Consider the following 16,656-nt stretch of genomic DNA (forward strand, 5'->3'; position numbering starts at 1 on the left):
GAAAAAAACAAAATAAAAGAAGTTTTGCATATGTTTCTCCTTTGAAATGATACATTTCATAATTTTATTCTTAAATTACCCTCCATAAATAAAAATCTTTAGGCAGAAAAAAGGGAAATAAAGACAATCCCGCTATAAATAAATACAAAAAAGACATTTCCAGCAAAACACATCCATAAAGATCTGCGTACAAAATATAAAAGAAAAAATGTAAGTTATGTGAACAATATACAGTGTCACTAAAATCTGTTTTATTTAAATAAATTCACCTCCTCAATGCTGAGGCATAGGGCATCAGAATGAAGTCACAGATACACCTGGATAAACTCAGGTATACAGCCAGTCTACAAATTACTCAGCTGCTTTTTATCAATTATTTCATATAAATGTATTGTTTACTTCATTTTTTCTACAGCAGGAGAAGTTGTGCCAAAAAAACGGAACAGACTAAATTTCAAAAATTTTTAAAAACTTTTTTTTTGTTTTTTAATAAAAATTTGTGGGAAAAAACAACAACAAAAAACCCCAGTCCACAAGCATCCTCATTCCAAACACGATCGCTTTCATTTTCATCACTTGGTTCATGTTCACATTACTTATTGACTGTATCGAAGAATATCAAATATATTTTGATTTTAACTGAAGATGTGACATTATACAATATATAATATACGATGAAATTAAATGACTTAAATCTTATTGTATAGACTAGGTCAGTGGTTCTCAAACTTTTTTCAGTGATGTACCCCCTTAAAAATATATTTTTAGTCAAGTACCCCCTGACACGGGCAAAACATTTTTGGAATAAAAAAGAGGTACAGTGCTGTAAAATCACTGTCTGATTTATTAAAGCCAAACAACTTATATCAGTGAACCTGACAAATACATCCATATTGCAGACATTGCATGGTTAAACAAAAAAGAAAAACAGAAGACGGTGACCACCAGGAAGGTATAAAACCAGTCAAACCGTTTTATTTTAAAGGATACTGAAACTAAATACTGAATATAAAATTCAGTGCATGAACACACATTTATATTTTATCGAACTTTTTACAAAATAATTTTTCCCAAGACTTAGTATGAGGAGCCTACTGATTTTTTAAAGATATTTTGAAAAGCTTCACGTACCCCCTGCAGTACCTCCACGTACCCCCAGGGGTACACGTACCCCCATTTGAGAACCACTGGACTAGGTCATCAAATCAGTCTGTGAACTGCGTTGCCTGTAGGGATTTTTAATGTCCAGCAGGTGTCAGTATTCAGTGACACAGTATTGACGCGGTATCAATACAGTTTTGCTTTGGGTCAAAACGATACATGACGCCTCATTTACCCATCACTAACATAAACATCTTCATACCTGACAATTGGAGATTAAAAACATATTTCTGATAGGAAATGACAACAACATCTCAAAAGATAATGTAAGAATTTCAAAGTAACTAAACTACTTAACATTTCTCAATAATCAATTAAAAAAATATTGACTGACTTTAAAGCAGTCAAACTTTTTAAATCTATTTTTATTCCTGATTAGCTCTTTCCATGTTTCCTCATGTAGCAGAAGCTCCACGTCTTCTTACTAATTTATAAGATCAAAGGGATTCCTTCAAAACATGTATTTTACATAACAGTATAAAATCTTTTTGTAACTTCAGTATTCTAATGTATATTAGTTTTATTTGAAATAAATTTATTTTGTTTGTCTTTTGTGTCGTTTTGATTTGAAACCCCAGTAATTATTGACTTAACATTTAAATCTATTTATTTAGTAAATAACACAAAGAAATTCTGGTCGTTTCTTCTTCTCTGGCTTTACAAACCAGAGAAGAAACAAGCAAAAAAAAAACATTTCTACTTTTCATATCCATTTTTCTTTTAAATTACCAAAATGTGACATTTTAAAATAGTTTTTACTAAAAAGCTCCACCGCTTTCTGGGTTTTTCATAGATCATGTAAAGGAATATTTTTGGAGAATCTCAACAGAAACCGGAGACATTTCAGCAGAATTAAAGCAGACTTTGAATCTTCAGCTAGCATGCAGCGTTAGCAGAGCGGCACGCCACACAGCCATGCAACCGCAGCAACAAAGCTGCAACAACACACTGCTGCAACTCCTACACACTCAGGGCAAAGCAGCGCGGGCCTGACGCTACATGGGAAGCGGGGTGTGTGTGTGTGTGTGTGTGTGTGTGCGTGTGTGTGTGTGTGTGTGTTGGGGGGCAGCAGGTATAAGCTCACCTTGAGCCCTCAAGTCTCCCGTTTCTCTCAAACTCGGTTGAGACTCTGAGGCGCCGTGAGAAAATTCACACGGGGAGTCAGAGGAGAAGAAAACAACAAAACAGATTGTGGATTGTGCACAACACAAATCATTTCTCATCAATTTCAGTGAATGAAAGAGAAAAGAAAAGAGAAATAAAGTGTGTGACGGAATACGTTAGCGACGGTGTGAGCCACCACCAACACCACTGCTCAGTGACGTGAGCAGTGAGCTCACTGCTCACGTCACTGAGCAGATGAAGCGGCCGGGTTTGCAGTCAGCGTTTGCTGCCTCAAGTTAACGTTAGCTTCCAAGTCTCACTTTCTTACAATGTAATGTTATTTAATTGCATTTCACAAATTACTTCAGGAGCATAACGAGGTGCAAAGCGTTTGCTAGCATGAGCTATTTTCACAAAACCCTTCAAAGGTGAACGTCGAACGTGTTTGGAGATTTGAGGACATGAGCTAATTCAAGCGACACCGGTTTCCTTGACCGGTGGTTCCGTTTGGCCAGCAAAATAGCCGCTACAAACTCAACCCCTACCTTCTCCGAAGCTTGACTTTTTTGGTTCAAACTAGCTTCAACCAGTCTGCATTTCTACGTTAAATAAATGCCGCTTTTAATCCCGCTGGAAGTGACAGCTACTGCGTTCATGGGCAACGCACGTGGTGTTGTTTTCAACGGAAGTGTGACGTGCAACAAAAGACCCCGGATGCTTCTCTTACGTAGTCAGTGACGTAGTCAACGCCGGTGACGTAAAAATGCTAAGAGATATATTAATAGTAGCGCCATTCTATAGCGGGCTGCACAGTGGCTCAGTCCGTAAGGTTGTTGCCTTGCAGTCGGAAGGTTGTGGGTTCACTTCCCAGAACTACTGCAGGAGTTTGCATGTTCTCCCTGTGCATGCGTGGGTTTCCTCCGGGTTTCCTCCCACATTCCAAAAACATGACAACAAGGTAAGAAATTGGTCACTCCAAATTGTCCCTAGGTGTGAGTGTGTTCCCCTTAGATAGAAATGGATGAATGGAATACAAAAAATTTTTTGAATTTTTTTTTTTAAGGATTGTACATTTATGTTAATCGCCATATAGAGACGTAATAAATTCAGATGCTTTCACTCGCCAGTAAGCGCTTTGCTCTCCTCCCACAGAGCCTCCTTCCCACTTTTTTGCCAGGTGACTGTTGAGGAGTTTGTCCATGGACAAACAGCAAATAGGAGCTTTGTTGGGGGTTTTCTACGGCAAAATTAACAACAACGAATCAAAAGTTATTCAGTTCTTTTTGCTTCATTTGAAAAATATGCACAATTTGATGAATCGTTTTTTTCCCATTGTGAAACCAACTTTCTTTTAGCTAAGGCTAGGCTAACAGACATTAAGGGTGTGAGAAGCTTCTTACCACAAGAAGGATTGATCAGCGATTAGTGCGTCGTTAAGCGCATCATTCAAGAGCGCATTAGTAAGCGGCTGGCGTGCAGCGCCAGCAAACAGCGAGGTGTGAACCGGAAGGAAAACATGATGTCTACCAGGTGAGGGCAAGTACACCCAAGTACACCTCGCTGCAGCAAACAGAATGGGGCGGGGACGGACCACTTCTTCTTCTTCTTCTTGAGTTTTTTTGGCGGTTGGCAACAAACTTTAAGTAGCATTACCGCCACTTACTGGTATGGAGTGTGGTTCGAGATGGACTATCTATTTATATAAATTTAAATATACTCCTACAAATAACAATAATGAATAAACTAAATAAATAAATCATACATATATATATATATATATATATATATATATATATATATATATATATATATATATATACATACACACACATTCATCCATTTTTATACTTAACTTTATACTATACCTCTCTAGATCATGCACATATTCACAAACACACCTACTATAATCAAATTCTGTGAAACAATTTAGTTGTCTTTAAATATTTAATAATTATTTGTATGTGTTTACTCCCCAAATTCTTCCTCAAAATATCTAATAAATTAATCTTTTCCTTAATACATTCAAACTCTCTTCTCATGCATCTTCTTTCTCTTTCATACTTATGACATTCTAATATAATATGCTCTATTGTTTCATATTTTCCACAGTAATCACATTTGCCATTATCATGCTTTTTTATTTTAAAAAGTGTATAATTAAGTCCTGTATGTCCAAATCTTAATCTTGTTATCACCCTTTCCTCCTTTCTATTTCTTCTTCCATTTCTTCTCTCTCCTACTATTTTCTGAATTTTATAAAACCGTCTTCCTGTTTTTTCTTCATCCCACCTTTTTTGCCATCTTTCCATCAGTTTTCCTTTAACCATACTCTTTCCCTCAGATTTACTTGTTTTAACTGTAAAACTAATAGGATTTTGAATTGCCCTCTTAGCCATTTTATCTGCTCTCTCGTTTCCTTCAACCCCAATATGTGCTGGAACCCACACAAATATAACTATTAAACCCATATTTTGTATCCTAAATAATGTATGAAATATTTCTAATAAAATGTCCATCCTACTATCTGATTGAGTGTTCTTTAAACTTAATAGTGCAGAGCTAGAATCTGAACATATCACTGTTTTTAATGGTTTTATTTCTTCTACCCATTGTAAAGCTAATAATATTGCCAACATTTCTCCTGTGTATACTGATAATCCATCTGTAATTCGTTTTCCTATTTTTAAATTGAAGTCTGGTACTACAAAAGCTACTCCTATTTTTCCATTTATTTTTGATGCATCTGTATAAATTTGCATATATTGATAATAATTGTTTAAATGCATCTGTACTGAATAACTATCTGCTATGTAAGATTTATCTTGTTTCTTTTCCATTATTGACATATCTACTGTTGCTTCTGGTACAATCCATGGTGGTGTTATTGATATTGGTGTTTGACTTATTTCTAAACTATTCATTTTAAATTCTTTTATTTTATTTTCAATTGTCCATCCAAAACTCCTCATTTCTTTCTTTTCTTTTTCCCAACATGGACTTAAAATTTCCCTAGTTGGATGATCAAATTTATTGCTTTGTACATTTAACCAGTAATTTATTTCTAGTTTTGTTCTTCTTAAATCTAATGGCATTTCTCCCATTTCTACTTGTATTGCTGCTGTTGGTGTGGTTTTAAATGCTCCAGTACATAATCTTAATGCCTGGTGTTGAATAATGTCTAATTTGACCAGATGTGTTTTAGCTGCTGAACCATAAACTATACAACCAAAGTCTATGTTAGATCTTATCATTCCAGTGTAAATCTGTTTTAGTGATTTTCTATCTGCTCCCCAGTCACTGCCAGCCAAGCATCTTAAAATATTTAAGATTTTTTTTACATTTATCTACCACTTTTTGAATATGAATATTCCATTTTAGTTTTTCATCGAACCATATTCCTAAAAATTTTATACACTTTACTTGCTCTAATTCTTGATTATATAATTTTAATTTTATTTCCTTGTTTAATTTTTTCTGAGTAAATATCATTACTTTTGTTTTTTCAACTGAAAACTTAAATCCCCAGTGCAACGCCCATTTTTCTATTTCAATAATAACCTTTTGTAATTTTCTTACAATGAAATCTACATTTTTCCCTCTTTTCCAAACAGCTCCATCATCTGCAAAAAGTGAACATCCAATTTCTTTTCCAATATCTTTAAATACATCATTTATCATAATTAAGAACAATAATGGACTTATAATACTTCCTTGCGGAGTTCCATTTTCTACTTTATATTTTCCTGAGATCACTTCACCAATTCTAACTTGTATTTTTCTATTTGTTAAAAAGTCTTTAATCCATTTAAATAATTTTCCTTTAATGTCCAACATATATAATTTAATTAATAATCCCTCAACCCACATCATATCGTATGCTTTTTCTATGTCAAAAAATACTGCCACTACACTTTCTTTATTTACTTGTGCTTTTCTAATTTCATGCTCTAGACATAACGTTGGATCATTAGTGCTCCTCCCTTTTCTAAAACCACTCTGAAACTTTGATATATATCCTTTACTATTTCAATAATATACGATCCTATTGTTAATCATTCTTTCCATTATTTTACATATATTGGATGTTAAAGCTATTGGTCTGTAGTTTTCTGGGTTTGAATTATCTTTTCCTGGTTTTGCTATTGGTACTATAATTGATTCCTTCCAGTTCAATGGTAGTTTTCCCTCCTCCCAAATTTTATTATATAATTGCAATATTATGTCTTTTGATTTTTCACTAAGTTGTCTTATCATTCTATAATAAATCCGATCTTTACCTGGTGCTGTATTTTTTGTCTTTCTGAGTGCAGAATTCAATTCAGCTTTTGTAAACTCAACATTTAACAGATTATTTGTTTCTTCAACACTCTCTACTAACTCTTTATATTTAAGTTTTGTATTTTCTCTCCCTTTTCTTCCCTCTTCACTAATATTATTTGAACTATGAATTTTACTAAATGTTCTTGCCAATATTTCAACTTTATCTTCATCTCTTACTATATTTATATTATCCATTTTTAATATAGGATATTCAAACTCTCTCCTTATGCCATTCATTCTTTTAATTATTTTCCAAATTTTTTCTATTTTGGTTTCTTTCCCTATTGTGCTACAGAAATTCCTCCAATATTCTCTTTTAGCATTCTTAATAGTTCTTCTTACCATTGCTTGCTTTCTTTTATAATCAATTAAATTCTTATAAATTGGGTTACCTTTTAGTACTTTAAATGCTTTATTTCTTGACTTTATTGCTTTTTTACATTCATTTGTCCACCATGGCACCATTTTCTTATCATTTCTACACCCTGTTTTCTTTATAGAATTATCTGCTGCTTCCATAATTATTTTACTAATTTCTAAATTTATATCATTTATATCCATTGTCATATCTACTTTCTCTAAATTTATTTGACTCAAGTATCTAAATTTAATCCAGTCTGCCTTATTAAAATTCAGTTTTTTATTGACCTTTATATTCTTATTTAAATTTAATCCTACTCTTATTATAATGGGATAATGATCACTACCTATTGTTGAATTTTTATCAATGAACCACTCACAAATACCAGCTAAAACATCTGAAACAATTGTTAAATCAATAACTGATTCCATCCCTGTTCTTACATTGATTCTTGTTCCCCTCCCATCATTAATACATACAAGATTTTTCATTCCCATTAATTCTTCTATAACTTGTCCATTTCTATCATTACTTTTACCCCACAATGTACTATTCGCATTAAAATCCCCACACCAAATTATTTTCCCTTCCAAATATTCGGTTAACTCCTCCAATATTTCAATTGATAATGTTTTGCATGGATTATAAAAATGTATTATTTTAAATTTGCCTTCTTGTTCCCATATTTCAATTACTATATATTCAAGTTCTTTCCCTTTCCCTAATACCTGATATTGTATCTCTTGTTTTATAAATATTCCACATCCTCCTCCACCTCTCTCCTCCTGTCGGTCTCTTCTAACACTATTATATCCTTTAATCACAAAATCTAATGTTGTTTTTAACCATGTTTCCTGAACACAAATAATTTCTGGTTTATCCTCAAGACTATCAACATAACCTTTAAGTTCCTGTCCGTTAGCAATTAAACTTCTTGCATTCCATTGTAATATTAGCATTAATTATTTTCACCTGGTGGTCCTGATCTACCATCTACCTCCAGCTTTTTGTTTATGTTCTCCCATGATCCCTCTTTAAACCCCAAAAACTTTTCAGCTCCTCTCACTATTATTTTAATTTTCTCAGTTTTATGCTTGGCTTGGTCAGTGCAGTTGATAACATATGCTACAAATAATATTAGTTTTTCTACTGATACTGTGATATTATCTTCTGATTGTACTTTGTTTTGCTGTGGGATTTGGCTCGCTATTTGTTCACTCTTTCTTGTTGTCTGCTCCTTCACATTTTTAACAGCTTCCGCATAACTAATGTTTTTAGTTGTTTTAATCTGTATAATTTCTTTTGCCTTCTTCCTTACCTCACATCCTCCATACGTAACTCTATGTTGCCCTCCACAGTTACAACATTTTTCTTGTGCTTCTTCTTTACATTCTTCTAATTTGTGATCTTCACCACATTTTGGACATCTTTGTTTCCCTTTACAAGCTGCTGCTATGTGTCCATATCTTTGACACTTGAAACAACGAAGTGGTGGAGGGATATAAGGTCTGACCTGAAAACTAAGATAACCTATTTTGACGTTTTGTGGCAATTCTTTCCCTTCAAATTCAATGAGGATTGACAAACTTCCTACTCTTTCTCCATTTATTGTTCTTGACAATCTCTTCAAGTTATTTGCTTTTGCTCCTACAATACTTCGCTTAATTTTATCAAGATCTTCATCTAGAGGGATCCCATAAATCACTCCTCTAGTTTTTTTATTTTCTCCCACAATTTTTTTCTCCAACACAGTTTTTTTACATATATTATCCACATTTAAAGCCTTGTTTTTTTGTTCTTCATTTTTACAAACTACCAATAGGTTTCCATCTCTCAAAATCTTTACCATTTCAACATCTCCAATTTTCTTTTTTATTTCTCTTGACACCACAATGGGGCTGATGTTATCCTGTTCTTCTTCGTTCTTAAGTTTTAATATTATTTTAAATTCCTCCCTCACAACTTTCCTCCTAACTATCCTTTCTTCTTCGGAACTACTTCCTTCCAGTTCTCGTTTATTTCCTTGAATATCACCCATTTCCTTTCCTTCATCTGTTTTATGCCTTCCCCGTCCTCTCCCTCTTCCTCTCCCCACTGGCGTCCACCCTTCAAAATCCATGTCTTCCTCATTTCCTGTCTCCATTTCCAACCAAACCATTCACATACCAGTTTATGCCAAAATCCGCCTTTTCCAACTCTGATATGTGTTTTGTTTTGCCGCACTCCGTCTCACAAAACCACTTTCTTCTTCTTTGGGTTAGGGTTAGGCTTTTCGAAAAAAAACGGGGGGACGGACCACTGTCAGTCTCATACCTTATATGGAAATGTGACTATTTCATTCCGGAAATGAAGGGGGCGCTAGTGACACTATTTTCTGTACCGATTGTGTTATAATAATTATAATAATAATAACGTGTTTTATTTGCCAACGCCTTTTAAAACACCCAAGAAGACTTTCAACATTAAAAATACAAATTAAATAGTAAAGAAATGGCTACAAAACGTGATATGTCACGTGGTATGTCTGTCACGTGGTAAGTCACTTTGTTATTTTCAAATCTTTATTAAATCTTTATTTAAAATGATATTAGTAACAAACAATCTAGAATAAGCAACAATAAGGAAACATTATGGAGATGTATTTATCTATCCTTACACCCAATCTATCTCAAACAAAAGTAATAAAACATGAATCAGATCAATATTTTGGAGACAAATGTACATTACATTAAGAGCACATTTATCCATCCATTAATTATCATGAATTATCCCTATAGTGGGGTCATGAGGGCTGCTGACCCTGGACATATCGCCTATTCGTGTTATTAGTTGAAAATGGTCTCAAAACAACAACATTGTTGGTTTTTACCACATGGGATAGTTTATCGTCTGACAATACATTCAAAGTGTTTAATCAGTTTTTGTTTTGTTGTGTTTTTTCTTCAGGCGGTGCTGCATCTGTGGGTCATGATTGTTCTTCTAACTTACACACCGGAAATGCACGGCAGCCCTGACGGAAGATAGAAGGCAACCGGAAATTTCTAGATTTTTCTGTGGCCTGCAACGTAAGGAAGCTGCTGGAAAATGGGCCCTGGGACCCGACTCTCCCTGTTTTGCACACACAATGCTACGAACTGAAGGCATTTGCTCGCTTTTCTTGTTGGTTTCTTGGGCTGATGGCCGAGAGCTGCAGTGAGTTTTAACGTGAATACAGAGTGGTTATACTGTGTTGGTTTTGTTCTCCACGTTAAACTTTCCTTCCGCTGTACTCTTAAGAGATTGTATGCAACACTATGTAAAAACAAAGGATTTTAATAAATATGCAAGAGGAGAAAACGTTGCGTTATTTCTTGGTGGTCCCTAAATTCACCCAAACCAATCGTTCTGGTTGCAGTGCTTTTGCAAAAGCATTCAGTCATTTTCACATTGTGTCTTGTTACAAATCTTTTTTTTTTTTTTGCATTTTACTGGAATTGTATGTAACAGATAAAAGCAAAGCAGCACTTAAAATGTGAAGTGGACGTATGAAAATGTCAGCGTTTCAGATGGTTGGGAAACAAATACATCATCATCATCAAATGTTAACTGTTAGGTTTATCGTTTTGGAAAACTGGGAAAAAAAAAGACTAAAATCAAAAAGATTCATGAACTGCATGGCTTTATGGCTTTTCTGTTTGTTTCATAACTCGGCATGGTGACTTAAAGGTTTGTAGCTTCTGTCTTGGTTCTTTGTTGACCACTGTGTAGCGGTCAACAAAGAACCAGACTTAATCATTTTATGTTTTGTTTTTTTCGGGTGTTTTTTTTTCATATTTCTCAGTCGTTGCAAAAATATTTCAGCCAAACTCTTATTGTAATAGATTATTTTGCCTGTAATGTCCGTCTCATGTCTTCATGCCGGGCAGCTGGACGGTGTTGCTGGTGAAAGCCGTCCTGACTGGCGCCGTCTCTCTCTGCTCACTCCTCCTGTTTGTCACTCTGGTTCACAGCAACTGAAGAAGCAGCAGGCCGTAAAAAAAAAACAACCTTCCACAGTCTCGACTCAAACTGGAGGAAAGGTTTTCATAAGTCAGAGTCAGAGCTGTGAAGCTTCAAAGGCCATCGGTGTTGGCTACTTGGAGTGGACCGACTTGATCCACCAACTGGTTCAGCTTCCAGTTCTTCCAGTTTGTTTCATTGGTTATGAGTCCATGAGGAAAAAGAGCGTTCTCTGGGTAACATTTCTACCCAACCTTTCAGTGAATCAGTTGAAGCTAAGGGTCGAAGGTCAACATCAGGAAACTTCTTCAGTGTGACTGGCTTGTGTTTGTTTTTAAGATGTGAATTGTGTATTTATGTAACTACAAATGAATTCACACTAAAAAAACATTTCTTTTAAACCTGTTCTCCAGTTTGTGCTTTGATCAGTTATGAAGTTCTATTAAAAATGTGGGCGTTCCTTTAATATGTAACGTTTCCAAAAATGATTATGGTTCAAATAAAAAGACTCCAGAAATAACTGATTGAAAGAAGAACATTTTATTCAACTCAAGAGTTACAGCACTGATGAATTTTGTGTTATGGAGCATTAATAATGAAAACAACGACAAATAGAAAACAAATCTGCCTTCTAACTATTTATTCTGACGTTTTGTTTTGGCTCTTGAATAATCAGAATCTTGTCTCCAGCCAGGCACCAGAAACCTCGCTGTCCGCTTCTCGAGTCATTGATGTTTTGATTGACAGGAGAGTCGAGCTGAGGAAACAGAAGAACAAATTTGAGAAACGCCGAGTCCAACGCACGTCATTAAATGCTGAAACTTTTCTGAGATGTCTCAGTAGCTTCAGTTTCTGCTCACCTACCTGTTACATCCAGAGTAATGGTGCCAGGTGAGGTCCATCTCCCCAGCGGTCGGTCTGCCTCAAACCTGTCACAACGGGGGGGAATTGAATGAGAATTGTTTACTGCACTGTATGTATAAAAGTGTTTTAGCGTTGCTCACTGTAAATAAACTTTTTGCACGTTAAAATTTGTTTATTTTTTTGCTTATATGATCTAACAGGAAGGAAAACCAAGGTTTCAATTCTTGAATAATTAAGAAAATAATCTCAACTATAGAATGGCTGAAAAGTTAAGGTTGTAAAAAATGTATTTAGTACCAGCAGATGGTGTGTAAACCTGGGGCCACTGGATCGTCTGCCTTTTTTGGCAGGCAGAGTATTTTTGTTTTAGTCCTCAGTCCTCTCTGTCTTCTCTCGCCTGATTGGTCCAGTGATGCTGGCGAATCATCACATGATCAGACACACATTCCTTAATCTCTGTCTAAATCACGGATTATTGGAAGAGACTTTCTGATCAAAGTCATCATCATGTCCTCACCTTTCCCACAAGCTGTTACAACCAGTAGATCAGCAGGTGGAGCAGGTCTTCTTCTGATTTAATTGTTGGTCAACTCCAGTCATCACATGAGTTCACAGAGAAATGAAATAAAGAGAGAAGATAAAGTTAAGGAGGAAAATATGCATGAACAGCAGACAGCTTCTAACTTTCAGCTCAGCTCTCTGCAACTATATTTGAAATGATTAGTTATGCTGTGTACATAGAAATGTTCTTACTTTTTATTTCAACTGGGTTCTCTTATCTTCCTCCACCTGACTGGTGGTGCTGAAGGCGGAGGATTCCAGGCGGAGGAGATCCAACCTGGGACGATCAGACATTATTGATCTGCATAATCTGAATCTAACAGATGACTGAATCAGACCTTCTGATCAAGTCATAATCATGACCTCACCATTTATAAAATCTACTAGAACCAGTAGATCAGCAGGTCCTCTGCTCTATTCCTGATCCTCCTTCCATCAACACAAAGCTCTGCTGTTATGAAAGGACTCAGTAAAAAAACACACACACAAAACAAAAATGTCAGTGAGGAGAAAGTACAGCAGGAAATAGATCTGAATATTAACCTCGACGTTCTGTGTGTTGAACATTTTTTGTTGTGTAAAAGTAAATGTTCTTACTTTTTTTGTCAACTGGGTTCTCTTATCTTCCTCCACCTGACTGGTGGTGTTGAAGGTGGAGGATTCCAGGCGGCGCTGGTCTTCTGCTTTAATTGTTGGTCAACTCATGTCATGTGACATGAGTTGATGTAGAAATGAAATCCAGAGAAAAGACAACAGGGTTAACAAATAGAATATATGTGGACAGAAAGAAGAACAATTTTGAAATTTGAGCTCAATTTCATCCATATTTAAAATGAAAATAAGTTTTCTTACTTTTTTTGTCAACTGGGTTCTCTTATCTTCCTCCACCTGACTGGTGGTGCTGAAGGTGGAGGATTACAGGCGGAGGAGATCCAACCTGGGATGATCAGAGAATCAGAAATCTGAGAAGTCTGAACTTGGGTCGGGTATTTTTTTAATGTCTATTCTTCTTTTGTGATTTTTCTGTGTTGTAACACATGAACATGCTATTGGCCATATAAACTATTTGTTTCATGAGATTAATAGTTTATCTACATAAAACTTTACTCCACATGCTCTCCATTTCCATTCCTCTGATCCTGTTCTCTAGTGTCTCTCTGAATAAAAGCTCATAATTAAATCCTTCAATCATAAATTATGTCTATGTTCTCCTTTGTCTTCTAATTTCTTATTGTCCTGATGCTTTAATTTGGTTTCTGATACAACGTATTGTCAGGCAAGCATTCCTTACTTAATGTAAATTTTAACTCTATGTGGTTGAGCACTTTGTAAATTACTAATAACTTCTACTTCTATTTTTATTTAGTAAAGCTGATGGTCCCCACCACCAGCAGGAGGCAAGCAGTATCATGTGAATGTGGAAAAACTTACAAGCAGTGTGAAAAACAAGGGGTCCAGAAGGACAGGAACCACATGGACGACGACGAAAGGATCCAGCGATGAGCAGCTAAAATCTGAAAGATTAAAACCTTGGAGAGTGGATTAGCGGAGGAACAGAATAGAATAATTTACTATATCGGAGAGCACCGCGTGGGGAAGAACCGCTATTTCACCCTGAAACATGGGGAAGATGAGAGGAAGACACAAAGACGAAGAAAACTCCGGTGCAAGGCGCTACCTAAGGCTTCCCGAGTCCTGCCAGAATCCTCAACATCCAAAATGCTACATCTAGCAGCGGGATAAAGAAAAGCCCCGGTGCAAGGCGCTACCTAAGGCTTCCACAGGCTTGCTAGAAATCCATTGGCTTTAATAAAACAAAAAAAAAAAAAAACAGAGAAATGATGATATGTCCTAATGTGACTTCCCACATAGGTCCTCAGTTTTTACGGATCCCAATCTAATCAGAGTCACTTGAAACGTAGCGAGGTCTAAACCACACGTGTCTGGAACTCGCTCTTGCTGTAGTTCCACCAGATGTTGAAGGTGTCGGTTCCTCTTCTATGTCCTTTTCAGTCTCCATCCGGAAACGGAAGTCAGGGGATGACAAAGTTGGATTTTCACGGTGTGTTGATGGTGAAGGACTGAAAACGCGGGGTGACAAAACGGGATCTTCACAGTGCGTCGATGGTGAGGGACTGACGTCAGGGGATGAGAGAAAAAGATCCTCTTGCATCGTCCCTCGTGAGGGACTGAGGACAGGGGATGACAAAACAGGACGTTTACGTGGCATTCTATACGAGGGACTGAGGACGGGGGATGACAGACCGGGATCCCCACACGCTGTCCTTGGTGAGGGACTGAGGATAGGGGATGACAGACCAGGATCCCCACACGCTGTCCTTGGTGAGGGACTGAGGACAGGGGATAACAGAATAGGATCTTCATGGTCTGTCTTTCGGTATGGAATGAACAGAGGGGTTGACGGAATGGGCTCGTCCTCCCATTCTTTACCATATCTCCATGCCATCCTTCTGCCGATACTTTGAAGGACCTCGTCCCAAATGGGATCTTCATTATACTACTGTGCCGTCTTGGCTGGGAGCTCCTCTTCAGCAACAGTGTCTCTAGTCCTCTTGGCTGGGGGCTCCTCTTCAGCAACACTGTCCCTGGTCCTCTTGGAGGGGAGCACATCTTCAGTTTGATTCTCCCTGGTCTTCTTGGCAGAGGGCTCCTGTCTAGCATCATCACTATTCCTGGTCCTCTTGGCTGGGAGTTTCACTTCAGTAACACTGTCCCTGGTCTTCTTGGCAGGGAGCTCCTTTTCAGCAAGAGTGTCCTTACTCCTCTTGGCTGGGGGCTCCTCTTTAGCAACAGTGTCCCTGGTCCTCTTTCCTGGGGGCTGCTCTTCAGCATCACTGTCCTTTGTCCTCTTTCCGTTTATGCCAGTCACAGATGTCGCATGAGTCACGTCCTCTTTCGAACCTACCCGATCGCTAGGCTTGGATGGTGTGTCATCCTCTTTCGCATCAACCACCTTCTTTGGAATTCTAATGGCGCGGCAAAAAGTCACTAAATTTCTCCAACCTGCCAGAGGTTGTGGCGAGGCACTGATAGGAATGGAGTCCTCTGGACGCAAAATGGGCTCTTCCGGTTTGTCAAAGCTGGAAGGAAGCACTGTACCAGAACTAAGCTTTAATGGTGGGTTGTCCTCCTTCGCAGCATCCACCTTCTGTATAATGCTCCTGGCGCGGCCAGAAGTCAAAGAAGCCCCGTCCTCTTCCAAACCTACCTGATGGTGTTGCGAGGTACCAATAGGTCTGGAGTTCTCTGGACGCAAAATGGGCTCTTCCTGTTTGTCAAGTCCAGACGTGAATTCAAGTGAAGTAGAAGGAGCCGTGTCTTCTTCAGGCTTCTCAGCTACCCCAATGTCTTTTATGTATTTGAAATTTGGGGGAAGAATCTCAAGAATCTCAGAGCGCAGCGACGCAGCACTGCCACGGTCCACAGCGGAGTTCAGCTGATCAAGCTTCGAATTGAGAAGTTTCAATGACTGTTCAAGCACTCCTATGCCCCACAGGAATTTAATGTTTGGTGCAAGGACCTGGACAACCCGAAGTCTGGAATTAAAGTCATCCTGGTCTTCATTATTAGCCTCGTCTTCACTGGAGCTGGTAGTAGAGCTACCGCTGGAGCTAGTAGTAGAGCTACCACTGGAGCTAGTAGTAGAGCTACCACTGGAGCTGATAGTACAGGCATTACCTACCTCATCTTCACTGGAGGTAGTAGTAGAGCTACCGCTATAGCTGATAGCACTGCTACCACTGGAGCTGGTAGCACAGTCCACAGACTGCGGAGGTGAACTACACCTCAACCCCTTTCCGTAGTCTTCAGAAACCATGTCGGTTTCATTTGACCACACCTTACCGTGTTCCTTACCATTGTCTGGAAGTCCCTCCAACTTTGGGGATCCATCTGCTGGAAGCGCCATGGCCTGAGCTGCAAAGGAAAAAACAAAGCAAAAAAAGCTATAATTCAGGATCTAGACCTTCACAAAAGTCCAAAGCAATGTTTTGAGGGAACTAAAATACCAACAATACAATAACCCAGGTTTGTGAATGTGTTTGTTTTTCTTGAATATATTTAATTAACAATATTATTGCTATGCCATTGTATTTGATTATACAATAAAGACGGGAATTAAGAGATAAAACAAATATAGCTTATCTTTAGTCACAAAAAAACAGCAAAAAATACAATTTTACATAAAAACCAGAACGCACTCTAAAATTCAATGATCAAACATGTATGGAGCATCGCCACTCAGACAAACAAACTTGCAGCTTCATCTTGGTACCAATCAATCATTA

The 16,656-nt window shown here is 37.3% G+C and overlaps 1 protein-coding gene across 1 annotated transcript; it reads right to left on the reverse strand.

Moving 5' to 3' along the window:
- Positions 1–10,619: 10,619 nt before the first annotated feature.
- Positions 10,620–16,277, reverse strand: LOC114134432 (suppressor protein SRP40-like). Its single transcript, XM_028001053.1, has 7 exons — positions 13,781–16,277; positions 13,202–13,286; positions 12,718–12,800; positions 12,306–12,626; positions 12,086–12,203; positions 11,785–11,853; positions 10,620–11,681 (listed from the first exon to the last, which is right to left on the reverse strand). Exon 1 carries the CDS (start codon positions 16,275–16,277, stop codon positions 14,868–14,870), a length of 1,410 nt encoding a protein of 469 aa, XP_027856854.1. The 3' UTR covers positions 10,620–11,681; positions 11,785–11,853; positions 12,086–12,203; positions 12,306–12,626; positions 12,718–12,800; positions 13,202–13,286; positions 13,781–14,867.
- Positions 16,278–16,656: the final 379 nt, after the last annotated feature.

The sequence above is a fragment of the Xiphophorus couchianus genome, chromosome 19 (assembly GCF_001444195.1).
Source record: "Xiphophorus couchianus chromosome 19, X_couchianus-1.0, whole genome shotgun sequence".
In the NCBI taxonomy this organism is placed as follows: Eukaryota; Metazoa; Chordata; class Actinopteri; order Cyprinodontiformes; family Poeciliidae; genus Xiphophorus; species Xiphophorus couchianus.